Raw genomic sequence first — 15,591 nt, forward strand, 5'->3', positions numbered from 1 at the left:
ATTCTTCATAACACAGTTCTGTGGGCTCTGTGGAGGTTTTGGTAGCAGAACATTTGCCATTGTCTATTTTGAACACTTGCTCAGAAAATGTGCAAAAAAAGCAGCTGTCACTGGGATGGGTTTAACACTCCTGGATCTCAAAAACAGCATCAACTCTAAAAAAAAACCTATTGAAAAGTTTAAAAAAAGCTGTCTGGCTCTGGAGGATCCTGCCAAGACACAAACCCTTGAGAAGCTGCGTTTGTTCAACTCTGAGTTGTGAGACACGCTCAGCTGAGTGTCAGCTCAGTGCCAGGGCCAGCAGCCGTGTGACAGCAGTGTCACAGTGTGGGACAGCCCTGAGGCACTGCACAGGGGCCCTCCCAGCCTGGGGGCTCCAGCAGTCTGCTGGAAATGCTCAGCTGAAGCATTTTGTGTTGGGAAGGAAGGAATGCACAGAGCCGGCCTGGCTGGCAGACAGAGCAGGGAAGCACAGGACAAACCTTCCAACAGCTGCCCAAAGTGCCCCCAAAATGAGGGGCTGGAAGCAGCCCTGAGCACCCTACCATCCTCCCAGCCCCTGGAGTGGCTGTGCTCACTCTGCTGCCTCTTTGGGAGCACAGACCCCAGCCCAGCTCACCCCAGCCAGGTGTGTGCCCCTGAGCCCTCTGCTGCGGCTCCAGGCCTGCCCAAACCCTTCAGGGCCCCTCAGCTCCTCACACCCCCAGCACTCTCGGGCCCCCCACAACCCTCAGAGCACCTCTCAGCAACCCGGCCCCTCACAAACCTGCAGAGCTCACTCAGCCCCTCACACCCCCAGCATCTCCTGCCTCACAAATCCTGCAGGGCCCCTCAGCCCCCTCAGCCCCTCACAAACCCTGCAGGGCCCCTCACAAACCTCCTCACAAACCCTGCAGAGCACCTTAGCTCCCTGCCCCTCACAAACCCTGCAGAGCCCTCAGCCCCTCACACCCCCAGCATCTCCTGCCTCACAAACCACCCCTGGCACCCAGACACGGCTCCCAGTTCTGCTGCTGCTGCTCTGGGTTTGGGGGTTTCTTTTATTTTTTTTTTCTTTTTTTCTTTTCTGTTAGGGGTTTTCTCTTTTTTTTCTTTTTTTCTTTTCTGTCCCCTCCAAGTGAAAATCAAATGTGGGACAGGACCTCCCGTCCGTGCCACCCAGTGGCTCTCCCTGGTGTGAATGCAAACATTCAACACTTCACTGAGTGTTCTCCTTTTCATGTTTAATCAAGCTGCTGCTCATTCTATTCTGTTGCTGGAAAGATCAGGTTCCAAATGTCAGGAATCACTGGAATGCAGGGTTTGATCCAGCCACAGCATAGAACCCTCTCCCAGTTTTACACACGTGGGTGGGGTTATCCATAGCCTCATTTCTCCCTTCAGAAAACTGCACTGACACAAGACTTCCTGCAGCACCACTGCTTCTAGTGAATGGATTCTAAAATAGAGCACTTTAAAGCTGCAATACAAGAGACATGGGGGTATCAGGACTGATAAACTCATTTGAGGTGAGTTTGTACCCTTTCCTTGCAGAATGGGTTTGTTCATGTTATTCCAGGTTTTAAAAAACGCCACATTTCTGATAACAGCAACTGCTTGGCACACGGCTGTAAATCATAAGAGAAATAATGCAGCCTGTCACTGACCACATGCAGAGTGACCCAGGGTGTTTTATTGCCATCTGTTGGAGTGAACATCTCTGTTCTCTCAGCAGGGATAGCAGAGGCACGGCACCTCCTGGCTGTGCACTGGCCTGGGACAGCTCACACTGAGCCCAGCGAGCTCCCAGCCCTCCTTGCTGGAAAAATGGAGATTTTGGGACTGCTGAGTATTCCCAAGGCTGGGGCTTCTCACTGCCAGCACCTGCCATGAGCAGGAAAAGTGAGGAATTGGGCAATTCCAGCCACCTGCTGGAGCTCAAACTCAGAGCCTGGGAGTGATGATCACAGTGAAAGTGGTGCTGCCCGCCCAAGGCCAGGATGGACGGGGCTGGGAGCAGGATGGGATAGTGGAGGTGTCCCTGGGATAGTGGAGATGTCCCTGTCCCTGGGATAGTGGAGATGTTCCTGTGCCTGTCCCTGGCAGGTTTGGGATGGGACGGGCTCTGTCCCTCCCAGCCCAGCCCAGCATTCTGTGATAAGCATTTTGCTTTTCCTGCTGTCAGCAGTTGTTGGTGAGCAGGCCAGGAGCTCTTGGGGCCACCAGGGGATGTGGTGCCCAAGGGCTGCTGGCCACGGCCACCCCAGGGAGCGGCACAGGTGGCAGCTCTGTGTGAGCAGCACTTCACACCAGCGCCGTGCGGGGCTGCGAAGGATGGAGCGCCATTGCACAGGATTGCTGGGCTGATCCCTCAGGGTGTGCCAGCAGGGTCCCCTCCATGGGATGGTGCGTGGGGGCTGCAGGGACAGCCCTGGCCAGGGGAGCAGCCCCCCAAGCCCTGCCTGCCCAGGTGGCTCCCCAAGCACAGCCACGTGCCCCCAGCAGGAGCAGCCTCGCTGCTGCCACACGGATATGTGGAGATAGAAAATTGATACTCCAGGGATTTGCAGGTGTCTCATGGTTCAAAGCATCCTTTATCATTGCTAAATCAGCCAAACCAGTACAAAATTGAGTGCAAGAAAAATACCAATTCACGTCGGCTTTGCCAGCAATACAAAAGGGACGGTCCTGACATTTGCAGCCAGGTGGGAATTTGGCTTTGGGGGAACATTCCGACATTCAAAAGGTGCCACAAAATCGTTGGAGCTCTGTTTTCTAACGGGAAATGTCGTTTTTACAGAGGTCACCTACTGCTCAGTGGTGGTAGAGGGAGGGACAGGAAGGAGCTGGTGCTGCCCTTGAGCTGAGCCCTGCCCTGGAGCAGCTCCTGCAGGGGGACAGGAGCCTTTCCCGGGATCCCAGGCTCCTCTGGCCTCACCCAGACATCTCCTACGCTCCAAAGGATGCTCCAGCATTTCCCAGAACACATTCCAGACCGGTTGGAGAGGAAGAGGAAAGTCGTGTTTCATGAAGGCACAACCATGCTGAACTGGCAGGAAGGAGGGAAGAGAACAAAAGCGGTACTGCGCAACGCAGTTATAGTACAAGGCTCATTCTTGAAACCTGAATATCATGCTAGAAGAAAATCTAGATATGTGTAATATTTTGAAGAAGTATTTTGAAGGCAATATTATTCGATTTTTTTTTTACTCAAAAAAGAACGAATGTTTTTTGTGTAAGTTTGGATAGAATGCTAGTTGAGGAGGGAACTGAATGTTTGTATTGCAGCCTTAAAGAAGCACATTTTTACTGCAATATCCTTTTTTGTAAACTACAGTCTGCGAGTCAGCAGACCATGACTGAATGCTTCTGAAAACTTGTCGATTACAAACATGAAATCACAATTAATATCCTCTAAAAGTAATTTCAGAGTTCTCACGTCTTAAAAAAGGACAATGTGTACTGCTCCACAAGGTAATGCAGCTAATCAAAAAAAAGGAGTCGAATTAAAGTATTTACATAATGAGCAATTCTACAGAAGGCGATCATCCCCATGTAAGCACTGATTATATCCCACGCCGCTTTTAACAAACTCTACCAGATTGGATCCAGTCATCAGCACTTTCAGAGAATCCTTAAAAGCCTTTTATGGGTCTTTACATTTAGTGCAGAAGGATGTTCTTCAGGTAGAATATGCTGCTGAGGGAGGAGAGCGTCAGCACCAGGGACCAGCAGGAGAAGAGCACCTCGGCGTGCCCGGTGATGCCGTACTGGGCTGTGCTGGGAGCTGCAAGGCAAGCACAGGGGTCAGTGGCAATTCCCTCTCTCAGACCTCCACATTCCACCCTTCTCCATGGGTAAGGACACTTTCCCTCTCTGGGCAGCAGCAGGATTGCTCTGGGCAGCCGATGAAGGCTGTGAGCACACCCAGCCCTGCTGCCGCCCTGCCCAGGGAACAGCCCCGCTCGCTCCAGCAGCCGGAATTGTTTTTAAGGCAAGCACTTGGAAACGGGAGTGCTTCGTTTTTAACCAGCTGAATAATCGATCCATTTTTAGGTTACTGAGCATGAAGATCTGCAGTGCAATCAATGAGAGGGGACTGGATGAAGCCCTTGTGGGAAACAGCTCATTTTCTGCCCAACTCCAGAAGCCAGAGTTTGACAATGGTGCTCAGCTAAAGACATTAATACTCATTTGGAAGAAATTGTATTTATTTGTTTACCACAAAGCCCTTCTCGAATTCCTGGGCAAATGCACACAAAGTGCAAAGAGAAAGAAATCAGTGCTGAGGAGCAAGGGAGGGGCTGGTCCCTGGGACTGGGAATGTCCCAGCTGTGCCTCAGGGATGCACCTGGCAGAAACCCTGTCCTGACAGGACAAGGGGCATGGCATTAAGCTCGATGAGAGTTGATTTAGATGGGATATTGGGCAGGAATTGTTCCTGGCAGGGTGGGCAGGCCCTGCAAGAGAATTCCCAGATTTGCTGTGGCTGCCCCTGGATCCCTGGCAGTGCCCAAGGCCAGGCTGGACACTGGGACAGTGGGAGGTGTCCCTGCCATGGCAGAGGTGGCACTGGGTGGGTTTGAGGTCCCTCCCAACCCAAACCATGCCAGAATGCTGTGAAACCCATGGCTTTGCTCTTGGAAAGGGAGCACAAGGAGCTGCTCCCTCACCCTGTGCCAAATCCTCTTTGCTTTCCCAGCATGCAGCCTCCCAGTCCCGAGCCCTGTTCAGCACAAATCCTGGATCAAATCCCAACCACCAACATCCCCTTGGTTTCTGTACAGCCCCCTGCAGCTCCACGTCTGGTGTGTGACATTTCACTTGGCGCAGAGAGTGTGACACAACCCCAAATCCTCTGCTTCCCCCCCGTGCAGAAGGGCTCAGGTAATCAACCCAAAACAAAACAAGATTAAACTTGGTTTTGAAGCTTGGTTTGGTGACTGATGACTGTGACTAACTGCAGGCCAGGGCCCTTCCCCTCCTCTCATTCCAAAAGGACTTTCTGTGCTAAGTCAGGATGACAAATCAACCTTTAATTTATTACGAGGGCCGGGTGGGGAAGCTGAAGCATAACACAGGTGCTATTTCATTTTATGCTATGAAGAGAGTTTCCCCAACTTAAGGATAATTTGAACTACAGTAGCAATAAAAGCCAGTGGAAAATTATGTAAATCTGATTTCCTGCATATGAACCAGCTCTGTCTTTCCAGGGCTTATTAAATCATACCTGGATTGTTTCTGCACAAAGGCAAGAGGGGAGTTAATGGGGGGAAAATGCACTGACTTGGGAGATAATAGAAAAGTTACAGTTCCCAAAGCTGCCTAAGCAGGAGAATTGGATGGAAAAGAAACCTGAAGGAGAAGCAAAGCTGGAGAAGCTTAATTATCAATTATGATGTCACACGAGGCCTACTGGATGACACATAGTTTAAAATATTGGCTTAGACTCTTAAAAATCCTTAAAAATTAATAATCTCCTGCAGATTTTTTCTTCTCCCCTTCAGAATTTTGATTAATTTTTCCTGTGGCTCCCTGAATTCATTGCTGGCCAAGCAAATTGCTGTTGCTGGATATTAATAAAATTTCATAGCTTTGTGCTGATGTACAAACTTTTAAAATAAACACACCTTTAAAATTTAAAGACTCTTAGCATGGTCTGCTCAGTCCTTGATCTACTCTGGGTAATTATTTTGGTAAGGACTGAGCAGTCCTTGCTTTCCTGTGCAAGGCCATGCAAGGTCACTTTGTTCTTGGACTTGGTATTTTTCAAAGCACTACAGGATGGTTCCAAAAGTGTCAGACTAAGCCCTCAGTTTAGGGGAAAATGAGAAGGTTTAAATGTTGGAGAGCAGCACAAACCAGCTGCCTTTCTTTCCCCTGCTGAAATATTACCATGCCATTGTTTCACACACACACACACACACATGAGCTCCCAGTCTTAATATTTATGCAGGGAGGTAATGGTGGAGGAATGTGTGATTAGGCTTTAAATAAAAGCTGGAATTATTAGAGTCTGTGATTACACCTGCAGCCATGCTGGGCATTTCCACAGGCCCCATCCCCAGCGTGACACAGAGCTGATTTCAGAGGGTTTGGAGTGTTTTGGGTGCCCAGAGGGAAGGAGAGCTGTGCCCAGGGAGGTTTGGGCTCCTCTGAAAAATGTGTATTTTATGATTGGCTTTTTGTAAATATTAAAATGAATGTTGTATGTGTTGTGTTAGAAAGTTATGCTGTATTAATTCTCTTAAGTAGTGTGTTAAATAGTTATAACAAAATGTAAAATTTGAAACTATGCTGTGTAAGATACTTTAAAGAAAGGACTGGCACTGAGATAGCAGCCACAGGACACCTGAATCTTTCAGAGAAAGAGAATTTATTGCTCCATTATCAGAAGAAATGAACTTCTTCCTGGCTCAAAGGCGCTGTCAGGATTCAGAGGAAGAAGGTGACACTGCCCTGACAGAATCCTGTGTTTGAATGGAATTTATGCATCATGGATGAGGTGTAAGAATATGCAACAGGCTATTGCTTTTAAGGGTTAATCCTTTGTTAATGTGTGTCCTTTTTCAGGTTTATTTTACCCAGAAAACGTACCCAGACTGCCCCTAACTCTTTGTTTTTATTGTCTCATATTGTCCTAATCCAAATTGTCCTAATTATCATTACTCTAATTGTATTACTATTTTATAACCATTTTATTACTATTAAACTTTAAAAATTTTACAAACAAGTGATTGGTGTTTTTCACAGCTCCCCATCCCCAGGGGCATCTCAAAGTGCATGTGACACTTGGGGACACGGCCCAGGGGTGGCCCTGGCAGTGCTGGCCATGGTTGGACTCCCTGCTCTGGGAGGGCTTTTCCAACCTAAACAATTCCATGACTTTATGATCTGGTGCTGCAAATTCAGAGCCCGTGGGGGTGACACCTTGACATGCCTGAGAAGAAAGCGAATTTCCATCCAGGAAAAGATTAAAATGAGCTCCACGAGCAGCCTGATGTCTGAAATACCAAATGACCCAGGATTTACAGGGCACAATGAGTTTAAAATGTCAGCTGCAGCCACTGAGGGGCAATAATTTACTTTTGTGCTGCTGTGTAAGTCAAATTTTGCTCAGAGCCAGAGTGGCTGCATCCCTCTGGGAAAGGGAAAGGGAAAAGGAATGGGGACACACTCAGAGCATCACCAGGGCTGGGAAGGGACCTGCAGGGCCTGGGGGTGGAAACTGAGGTTGGAGGGGACCTTCAATGTCCCCTCAGGGTGAGGAGAAATCCCTGCCTGGCCGTGGCACACCTCGCATGCCCACGTGCCTTTTTTGAGCTCTTCTTTCTTCCAATTTAGGGATTATTGGACCTAATCCTAATGTTTTACACCAGCCGGCACTCGTGGAAATATTTAAGACACCCTTAGCACAGATAGGATTATATTCAGACATCTCTCCTGGTGCTGAATAGAAAGGAACAAAGTGATATTATATCAGTATCTCTAATTAATACAAGAGATTAGGAGAAGTGCTATGCTGGAACACACAAACCAGCATTTCCTAGCACCAAGGGCTGCATTAACCAGAAATAATTATAAGCTTTAATGCTGATGCTGTGTAGACAAAAGCAGAGACCCCTTTAGGTTGTCTGAATAAGCAAGACTAATTCTGTTAAATGGATTATGCAGGGAGATGTTAATAAGCATTTCATTTAACCATATTCAGGTTAATCATTTACTAAAGGAAAGCCTTAATAAATTGGATTTTTTGGTGCAACGTTTAAAACATACAGAGAGAGAAGGAATAAACTAACTCAAGGTCAGAGCAGTAAGGCAAAAAGAAAGATGAGAAAGGCTAGGCTGTCAAATAAGGTTCTTTTAGAAGAAAAGATGGGGAGATAATGGGCCTCAGAAGGCTGGGGCGAGGCCTGGGGATAACATCTCTACATTTTGTTCCACTTGAAGCTGCTGGAGGATTTATGGCTGTGCAGGAGGAGGTGGGCAGTCTGTGAAGGCTCTGTCAGGGAGCAGCAGTGGTGATGGGCACAGGGTCCTGCAGAGCTGGAACCAGCCCCCATGGCAGGGGGAATGGGCAGCACAGAAACCTCCTTGGTCCAAGGCAAAACTTGGCCTTGGGAGAACAAAATCTGCAAGCCTTGTCTGAAAATGGATCAGGGGATTTGTTTAGTCTCGTGCAAATGCAATCATGCTGAGGCTGAGGAGCTGCACGGGATGGGAGAGGCAGGAGTGAGGTAAATGGATCACTCTGAATTCCAGCTGGAGGCTGGAGCTAAACAGAGCCTTGGCCACGATGGCAGCACCTGGAGAAGGCTGGGAGATTCAGATGTGTGGAAATGCCTCTGGAGCAGGCATGGGGGCATGGAGGTTCTCTCCAGCCTCCTGTTCCTCTGTCCTGGCCTGCTTCAAAACATCCCTCCTGTGCTGGGGGCAGCTCTGGGCACTCCCAGCCCTGGGGTCAGTTCTGGGTCAGTTCTGAGTCAGCTCTGGGTCAGCTGTGGGGCAGTGCTCGGGTCAGTTCTGGATCAGCTCTGGATCAGTGCTGGATCAGCTCTGGGTAGGATTTTAGGGAGAATTCCTCCCTGGAAAGGCTGCCCAGCCTGGCACAGCTGCCCAGGGCAGGGCTGGAAGCTGCAGGGATGAGGATTCTGGCAGGAATGTCCTGTGAGCTCCCTCTCCCACAGCATCCTCCCCAGGAGCTGCCCCAGCCCAGGGCACAGATTGGCTCAGCCCATCCCTGGGTGGTGGGGCCGCAGTCCAACCTTGCTTTGTGCATTATCTGTCAAGCAGAGCTCAGCACTGCTCAGACAAATCTCTCAGAAAATCCTTGAGGAAGGACACGGAATATTGCAGGAGCTGTCCAGGAGCTGGCTCTGCCCAGGGATAAGCCAGGGCTGGGCAGGATAAAGCTGGAAGTGCCAGGTGCTTAACTGAGGGGCTTTATCATCCTCTGGGATGGGAGTGCTGGCAGGAAGATCCAGGAGATGAGCCCCAGAAGAGTGATGGGGTTGATAAGAGAGGGCTGTTATCAGGGCCTGTCCATCAGCATTCACACAGGGCTGCTGGCAGGGCAGGAGCTGGGAGATGAAATGCTGATTTGTCCTTATTTCAAATTTAAATGAATAAAAAAGCATTTTGTGAGTCTTAAAATGGGAAAACAAGGGCTAGAATACGATTACTAGAACTGCATAAGCAAAAATCAGCTGTTTGCTGTGCTAAAATCTGAAAGCTTAGTAATTTAAACACTTGAGACGTGCCACCAGCAATGCCTTAAAGTGAAATATTATCCCAGCCCGTGTTTGTGTACGCACAGAAAATGAGACAGAGGCATTTCTTGTTCCAGTCATGAAGACCCCACTTGGGATGTGCCCTGTGTCTAACGCAAAACCGATCCTGGTGCTGATTTTGACTGAGGTAAAATGTAAAATACGATATTTACAGGTTGAAAAAAACACCCAAGCAACGAACACACGGTAACCATGGCCACCATCTGTGTAACCCTGAATTGTGGGGATCTCTGCCTGGAACTGGGGCTCCCTGGCTGGGGGAGGCAGAGGGAGACCCACACCCCCTGCCCGCCCTCCACAGCAGCCAGAGTCACCTTTCCCCAACAAATAACTCAGCTAAACACTGCAAACAGCCACAGACTCATCCCACACTGCTAAAAATACACCCAGCCCTGGAGACTTCAAAGTCAGATCGCTTTTGCTGGTGAGGGTGGTGTGGCTCAAAGCAGAGCTGTTCCACGAGGGCTGCCAGCCCTGGCACAGAGGGACAGCAGGGCTGGGATGGGGCTCGGGGCACAGAGGGGGATGAGGTCTCAAATCACCTCTGGAACAAAGAATTTCCCAAAGCAACCCTCTGGAACAGAGCATTTCCCAAATCACCAACTGCTCAAGAGCACTGAGTGATTCCTCACTAAAAGTCCCTGCAGTCTCTGGTCCCTCTGTGGGTCCTGCTGTGGTTCCTGCTCAGTCCTGGAGAGGAGAAGGATCCAGAGAGAGCTCAGAGCCCTGGCAGGGCCTGGAGGGGCTCCAGGAGAGCTGCAGAGGGACTGGGGACAGGGATGGAGGGACAGCACACAGGGAATGGCTCCCACTGCCAGAGGGCAGCCATGGATGGGAGATTGGGAATTGGGAATTTCTGGCTGGGATGGAATTCCCAGAGCAGCTGTGGCTGCCCCTGGATCCCAAGGCCAGGCTGGACATTGGGACACCCTGGGACAGTGGGAGGTGTCCCTGCCATGGCAAGGGTGGAATGGGATGGGCTTTAAGGTCCTTTCCATCCCAAACCATTGCAGGATCCTGTGGATGTCCCTGTGTGTGCCAGGATCAGAGCAGGGGTGACAGTGACAGGGCAGGACAAGCTTTAGTGAAACACCCCCCATTTTCAGCCTTCACACTCTGCTCGGGTGTGTTTCAGAGGAGTTTTGTGCACACAGAGATAAAGCTGGAGGTATCAAAGAGAAGCACCTTCCCTGAAATAGTGCAGGGAGCAGAGTCCCTGTGATGCCTGCCTGGGATGAATGAAGCACGCAGAGCTGAGCAGGATGAAATAGCACAGCCCTGATGGACTCCCATCCTGCTGCAAGGAACTTCACAGCCCCCAGGAGTATTTATGGGGAAATTACTGTGAGGGAACAGAGGGAAATTTGGCTTTATATATCATCCTTGATACTGCAGCCGTGTCCCATTTCTTTGTGTGGCTGAGGAGTGCAGTGGTGTTGGGGAAATGGAACATCCCTGAGGAGCTCTGGAATGATGGATGGAACATCCCTGGGGAGCTCTGGAGTGACAGATGTGTGAAAAATGCGTATCTCATTATTGGCTTTTCACAAATATTACAATGAATATTATATCTGTTGTGTTAGAAAGTTATGCTGTATTAATTCTCTTAAGTAGTGTGTTAAATATAGTTTTGAGTTGGAACAAAATGTTAAAATAGAAACTATGCTGTGTAAGATACTTTTTTAAAGAGAGGACTCACACTGAGATAGCAGCCACAGGACACCTAAATCTGTCAGTGAAAGAGAATTTATTGCTCCATTATCAGAAGAAACAAACTTCTTCCTGCCTTGAAGGTGCTGTTAGGATTTGGAGGAAGAAGCTGACACTGCCCAGACAGAATCCTGTGTTTGAATGGAATTTATGCATCATATATGAGGTGTAAGAATATGCAACAGGCTGTTGCTTTTAAGGGTTAATCCTCTGCTAACGTGGGTCCATTTTTGGGCTTGTGCTGCCCAGAAAAGGTACCCGGACTGTCTATAACTCTTTGGATTTGTTGTCTCATATTGTCCTAATCCAAATTGTCCAAATTATTATTACTCTAATTGTATTTCTATTTTTATAACTGTTTTATTACTATTAAACTTTTTCAATTTTAAAAACAAGTAATTGGGGTTTTTGACAGATGGGAACAGCCCTGAGGAGGAGCTGGCTTGGGCAGACAGAGGAGATCCACCCCAGCCCTGGGCTGGACCTGTGGGATCACCACCTCATGCCCTTTTAACCAGCAAAGGAGAAGGCAGGAATGGGCCAAGGGAGAGGGGCTCGCTGGCTCTGGGCAGCAGGAGCACACCCATCACCCACAGTCCCAAATCCCGGCCCCTGGCCCTTCCTGCCCTGCCCAAACCCTCCTGGGGCAGGTTGGGAGTGTTCCATTCCCTGGGAGCCCGGGCAGTGCCGGCCCCCTCTGGGATGAGCCTTTCCTGACTCCAGCCCTAATGGCTGAGGTGATGAGTGAGGCTCAGCCTGTCCCTCCCTTTAAGCATCCTCCACATTTACTGCTCTTGGCACACCCAGGGCAAAGCAAACCACACATCCAGCCTGGATGTCTGAGTCAAAACCCTGCTGGCTTGTCTGGGAAAAGTGGGATAGCAACAACTGTTGGGGGAGCAGCCACAGGAAGGGATCTCTGGAAGGTAGCAGGCCAGTCCTGTGCTATTTCAGGGCTCTGTGCAGTCCTCTGCACACATGTGGCTTGCGATGGCACGTGCTCAAGGCTGGGACTCCATCCTCCCCCACACCTGCCCTGATTTTGGGTTCACCTGCAGCAAACCCAACCTTGTTTATCCTGAAGCTAAATGGAAACCAAGCCTGACTCTGGGCCCTGCCTCGGAACCCAAATTTAAACAGGAAAATGGCTCAGAATCCTCCACTGGATGGGGCAAACACAGCTTTTGTTGAGAGGACATTGAGAATAAACCATGAAAATGCCAGAGAAAGCACTGGGAGGAGCAAGCTGCTCATCTCCATCCCTATTCCCATTCCCATTCCCACTCCCATTCCCATTCCCATTCCCATTCCCATTCCCATCCCCATTCCCCGTCCCATTCCCATCCCCATTCCCTTTCCTATTCCCATTCCCATTCCCTTTCCCTTTCCTATTCCCATCCCCATCCTCACTCCCATCCCCACTCCCATTCCCATTCCCTTTCCCCCATCCCAGGAGTTCTGGAAGGTTCCTCAGGGAAGGAGGAGCAGGAAGAGCCAAGCCCTGAGGCTCTCCACGAGGGATATTCCCACACCAAGGAAGCTCTGCAGCCACCTGCCAGTGTTCCAGCTGGATAAATTGCTGGAAAAATAAATTCCCCACTCCCACGTGGGGGGAGCAGCACAGAAAAAAGGGAAAACCTGCACTGCTGGGAAGCTCAGGTTCCTCAGGCATCATTCTGGCAGCCTACAATAACTGCTTCCCTGACAATGTGGCTCTCATTTGTAAGTGTCACACTGGAGACAAGGAAAAGCGCTATAATGTGACAGAAAAATTTGACTTGGGAGCTAATTACTTTAATTTGAGAGAATTTTTGGCTCATCTGCATGCTTGACAATTATTTACAACTTACATTGGTAATTAGAGGTTGGGCCTTGTGCTGAAATATTGCAAATGGCTTTGGAGACATTTGCTGATCCTCCTAACTTTGAGAGGAAATGAATTTATTAGTAGTTAATATGTAAAATATTTGTACTTCTGACCTTTTGTTAAACATCCTTCCTATATTTTAAATGATTGGTTGTCAGAGCCATTTTTCTCCAAGTGACGTGTGACATTGTAAATAAGCTCTTGAATTAAGCAGCACATTAAATCTCCGTGTTCAGTGGCAATCTCTGATAGTTCTCATATATCAGGGAGACTTTGTTGGTTCTGCTGTGTTGAGGCAATGTCATACAGCAGCGTGAATGATAATTTTTTACACTGAGCTTTCCAGTTTCTGCACGATTTCCACATCATTCTTGTGCTCTTGACAAAGGATGTGGAACTAGGCAGGTTGGAACATGATTTCTGTCCCTTTTTGGGTGGACGAGGAAGGAAATTTTTGGCTGGAAGTGCTGGTAGCCTTTCAGCAAATCTTCCACTGAGGTGCCTGGCAGATGATTTCTAAGATGTGGGGTTTATTTGGATTTCTGTTCATTTTCTTAAGCATTTCTGGTGGGCTCCTCTTGCTCACATTTCTGCACAGTGCATGTATTCCTCTCTTTTTAGAGGAATATTAAAATCCCACAACCCATGGAAATTTATCCCCAAACTGTGCCCAAATAGCCAAGGAATTAATCATCAGTAGTGTTTTGATTAGAAGAAGGTGGTGGATGAAATAAACAACCCAATCAAACTGTTTGCTGATTGCAGAAGTTACAGTGGCACCTTGCATCCCAACAGCCTCAGGGGAGCTCAGGGTGGGCACAGTGTCACACACATCTTTTATGGAAAATCCTTAGGAGAAGAATTTTCCATAGGAGAAGCTGGGAGGCCTCAGGAACAAAATGCAAACAATGGTTATCTGCTGCTGTGGAATGCAACAGGTGCATCTGGGATTGGGCTCATGGGGTTGTTTCTAATTAATGGCCAATCACAGTCAGCTGGCTCGGACAGAGAGCCCAAGCCACAAACCTTTGTTATCATTCTTTTTCTTTCCATTCTTAGCTTAGCCAGCCTTCTGATGAAATCCTTTCTTCTGTTCTTTTAGTATAGTTTTAATGAAATATATATGATAAAATAATAAATCAGCCCTCTGAACCATGGAGTCAGATCCTCGTCTCTCCCTCATCCTGGGACCCCTGTGAACACGGTCACACCCCAGCAGGAGTTTCCCCATGGAAAGGGGGTCAGGCACTGGCACTGCCCAGGGAGGGTTGGAATGCCCATCCTGGAGGTGTCTCCTGGAGGTGGCACTGAGTGCTCTGGGCTGGGCACAGGGTAGGGATGGGTCAGGGAGTGGATTCAGTGATCTGTGGGGGCTTTTCCAACCCCCTGGGTTTGGGATTGGGTGACTGAGCGCTGTGCCAGCTCCCAGGGCTGCCCTGTCCTTGGTGGCAGGCACAAATTGAGGGGCACAGGGAGGGTCCCCTCCACACAGGGATCCACCTGGACTCCCCCAGAGCCATTTCTGCACAACCGTGTGTGCCCAGCAGCAGCAGGGAGGGCACAGCAGGCTGCCCTGGCCATTCCCAGAGCAGCAGCCAGGCAGAGGCCACCCCTCCTGGGCTGCACTGAGCCCCTCATGAGGGATGATTGCAATTTCCACGGGGCTGTGTGTGCAGGGAACAACCATCACTCACAGCAGCCTGAGCTATTGGCTCCTCAGAGCCAGCAGCGTTTGTCTGCAGCCCCTGACGTGACATTAACTATTCATGGCGCTCCACAGTGTTCAAACACTGCCCCAGCAAAATTGTTGCTACTTTTCAAATTGATTGAGATCTTCCCCAAGCCAGGCTGGGCTGCAGCCGGCACGGGGCTCTCACATGGCAGGAGTGCAGGAGTGCCCAGGGGCTCAGGAATGGCAGTGCCCAGGTGCTCAGGGATGCCAGAGTGCCCAGATGCTCAGCAATGCCGGAGTACCCAGGTGTTCAGGAATGCCAGAGTGCCCAGGTACTCAGGGATGCCACAGTGCCCAGGTGCTCAGCAATGCCCAGGTGTTCAGCAATGCAGGAATGCCCAGGTGCTCAGGAATGGGAGTGCCCAGGTGCTGGGCCGGGAGCCATCATCTCCCTGCCTCCTCTTCCTCCTCCCAGCTGACCCTCCAGAGCGCGGGGTTCAGTCCCTGCACCTTTTAATGGAGGGATTCAGTGATTTGTCACTCTGAGCCTAGCCTTTGTCACCTGCAGCTGGAGGCTCCAGGTTAGGGATCCATCTCCCAGCGCTGACCCCACTGAGGAATCCTTTTGTTAGAATGGGCAGGCCCTGGCACAGGTGCCCAGAGCAGCTGGGGCTGCCCCTGAATCCCTGGCAGTGCCCAAGGCCAGGCTGGGCACTGGGGCTGGAGCACCTGGGACAGTGGGAGGTGTCCCTGCCATGGCAGGGGTGGCACTGGGTGGGATTTATTTAATGTCCCTCCCAACCCTCAGTGATTCTGTGGTTCCATTTTCCCCCAATCCCTGCTCTCTGGGATGAGTTATCTGGGATTGCAGCCGCAGCTGATTTGCCATCGGGAGGACTCTGAGCCCTTGCAGCTGCCTGTGGGGGACAGGGAATGATCCCCCCCTTCCAGAGCCATTTGGGGGTGGGATTTCTGCTGGGGGTGCCTCTCCAGAGCCCCTCACCCTTCCTGCCTGCTGCTGCTCTGCAGCTTTTCCTGCTGCTGGGGGATTTTGCATCAGGAAGCTTTTCATG

At 49.9% G+C, this 15,591-nt stretch overlaps 1 protein-coding gene across 3 annotated transcripts in view; it reads right to left on the minus strand.

The window, feature by feature from the left end:
- Positions 1–1,202: 1,202 nt before the first annotated feature.
- NEGR1 (neuronal growth regulator 1) overlaps positions 1,203–15,591 on the minus strand; it is a 152,392-nt gene continuing 138,003 nt past the window's right edge. For all 3 annotated transcript variants that reach the window (XM_064719928.1, XM_064719927.1, XM_064719925.1), the window contains one exon: positions 1,203–3,766. In XM_064719928.1, the coding sequence (XP_064575998.1) occupies positions 3,642–3,766 (125 nt within the window). In that variant the 3' untranslated portion in view covers positions 1,203–3,641. The remainder of the gene's footprint in view (positions 3,767–15,591) is intronic.

Source organism: Zonotrichia leucophrys, chromosome 8 (assembly GCF_028769735.1).
Source record: "Zonotrichia leucophrys gambelii isolate GWCS_2022_RI chromosome 8, RI_Zleu_2.0, whole genome shotgun sequence".
NCBI classification, from domain to species: domain Eukaryota; kingdom Metazoa; phylum Chordata; class Aves; order Passeriformes; family Passerellidae; genus Zonotrichia; species Zonotrichia leucophrys.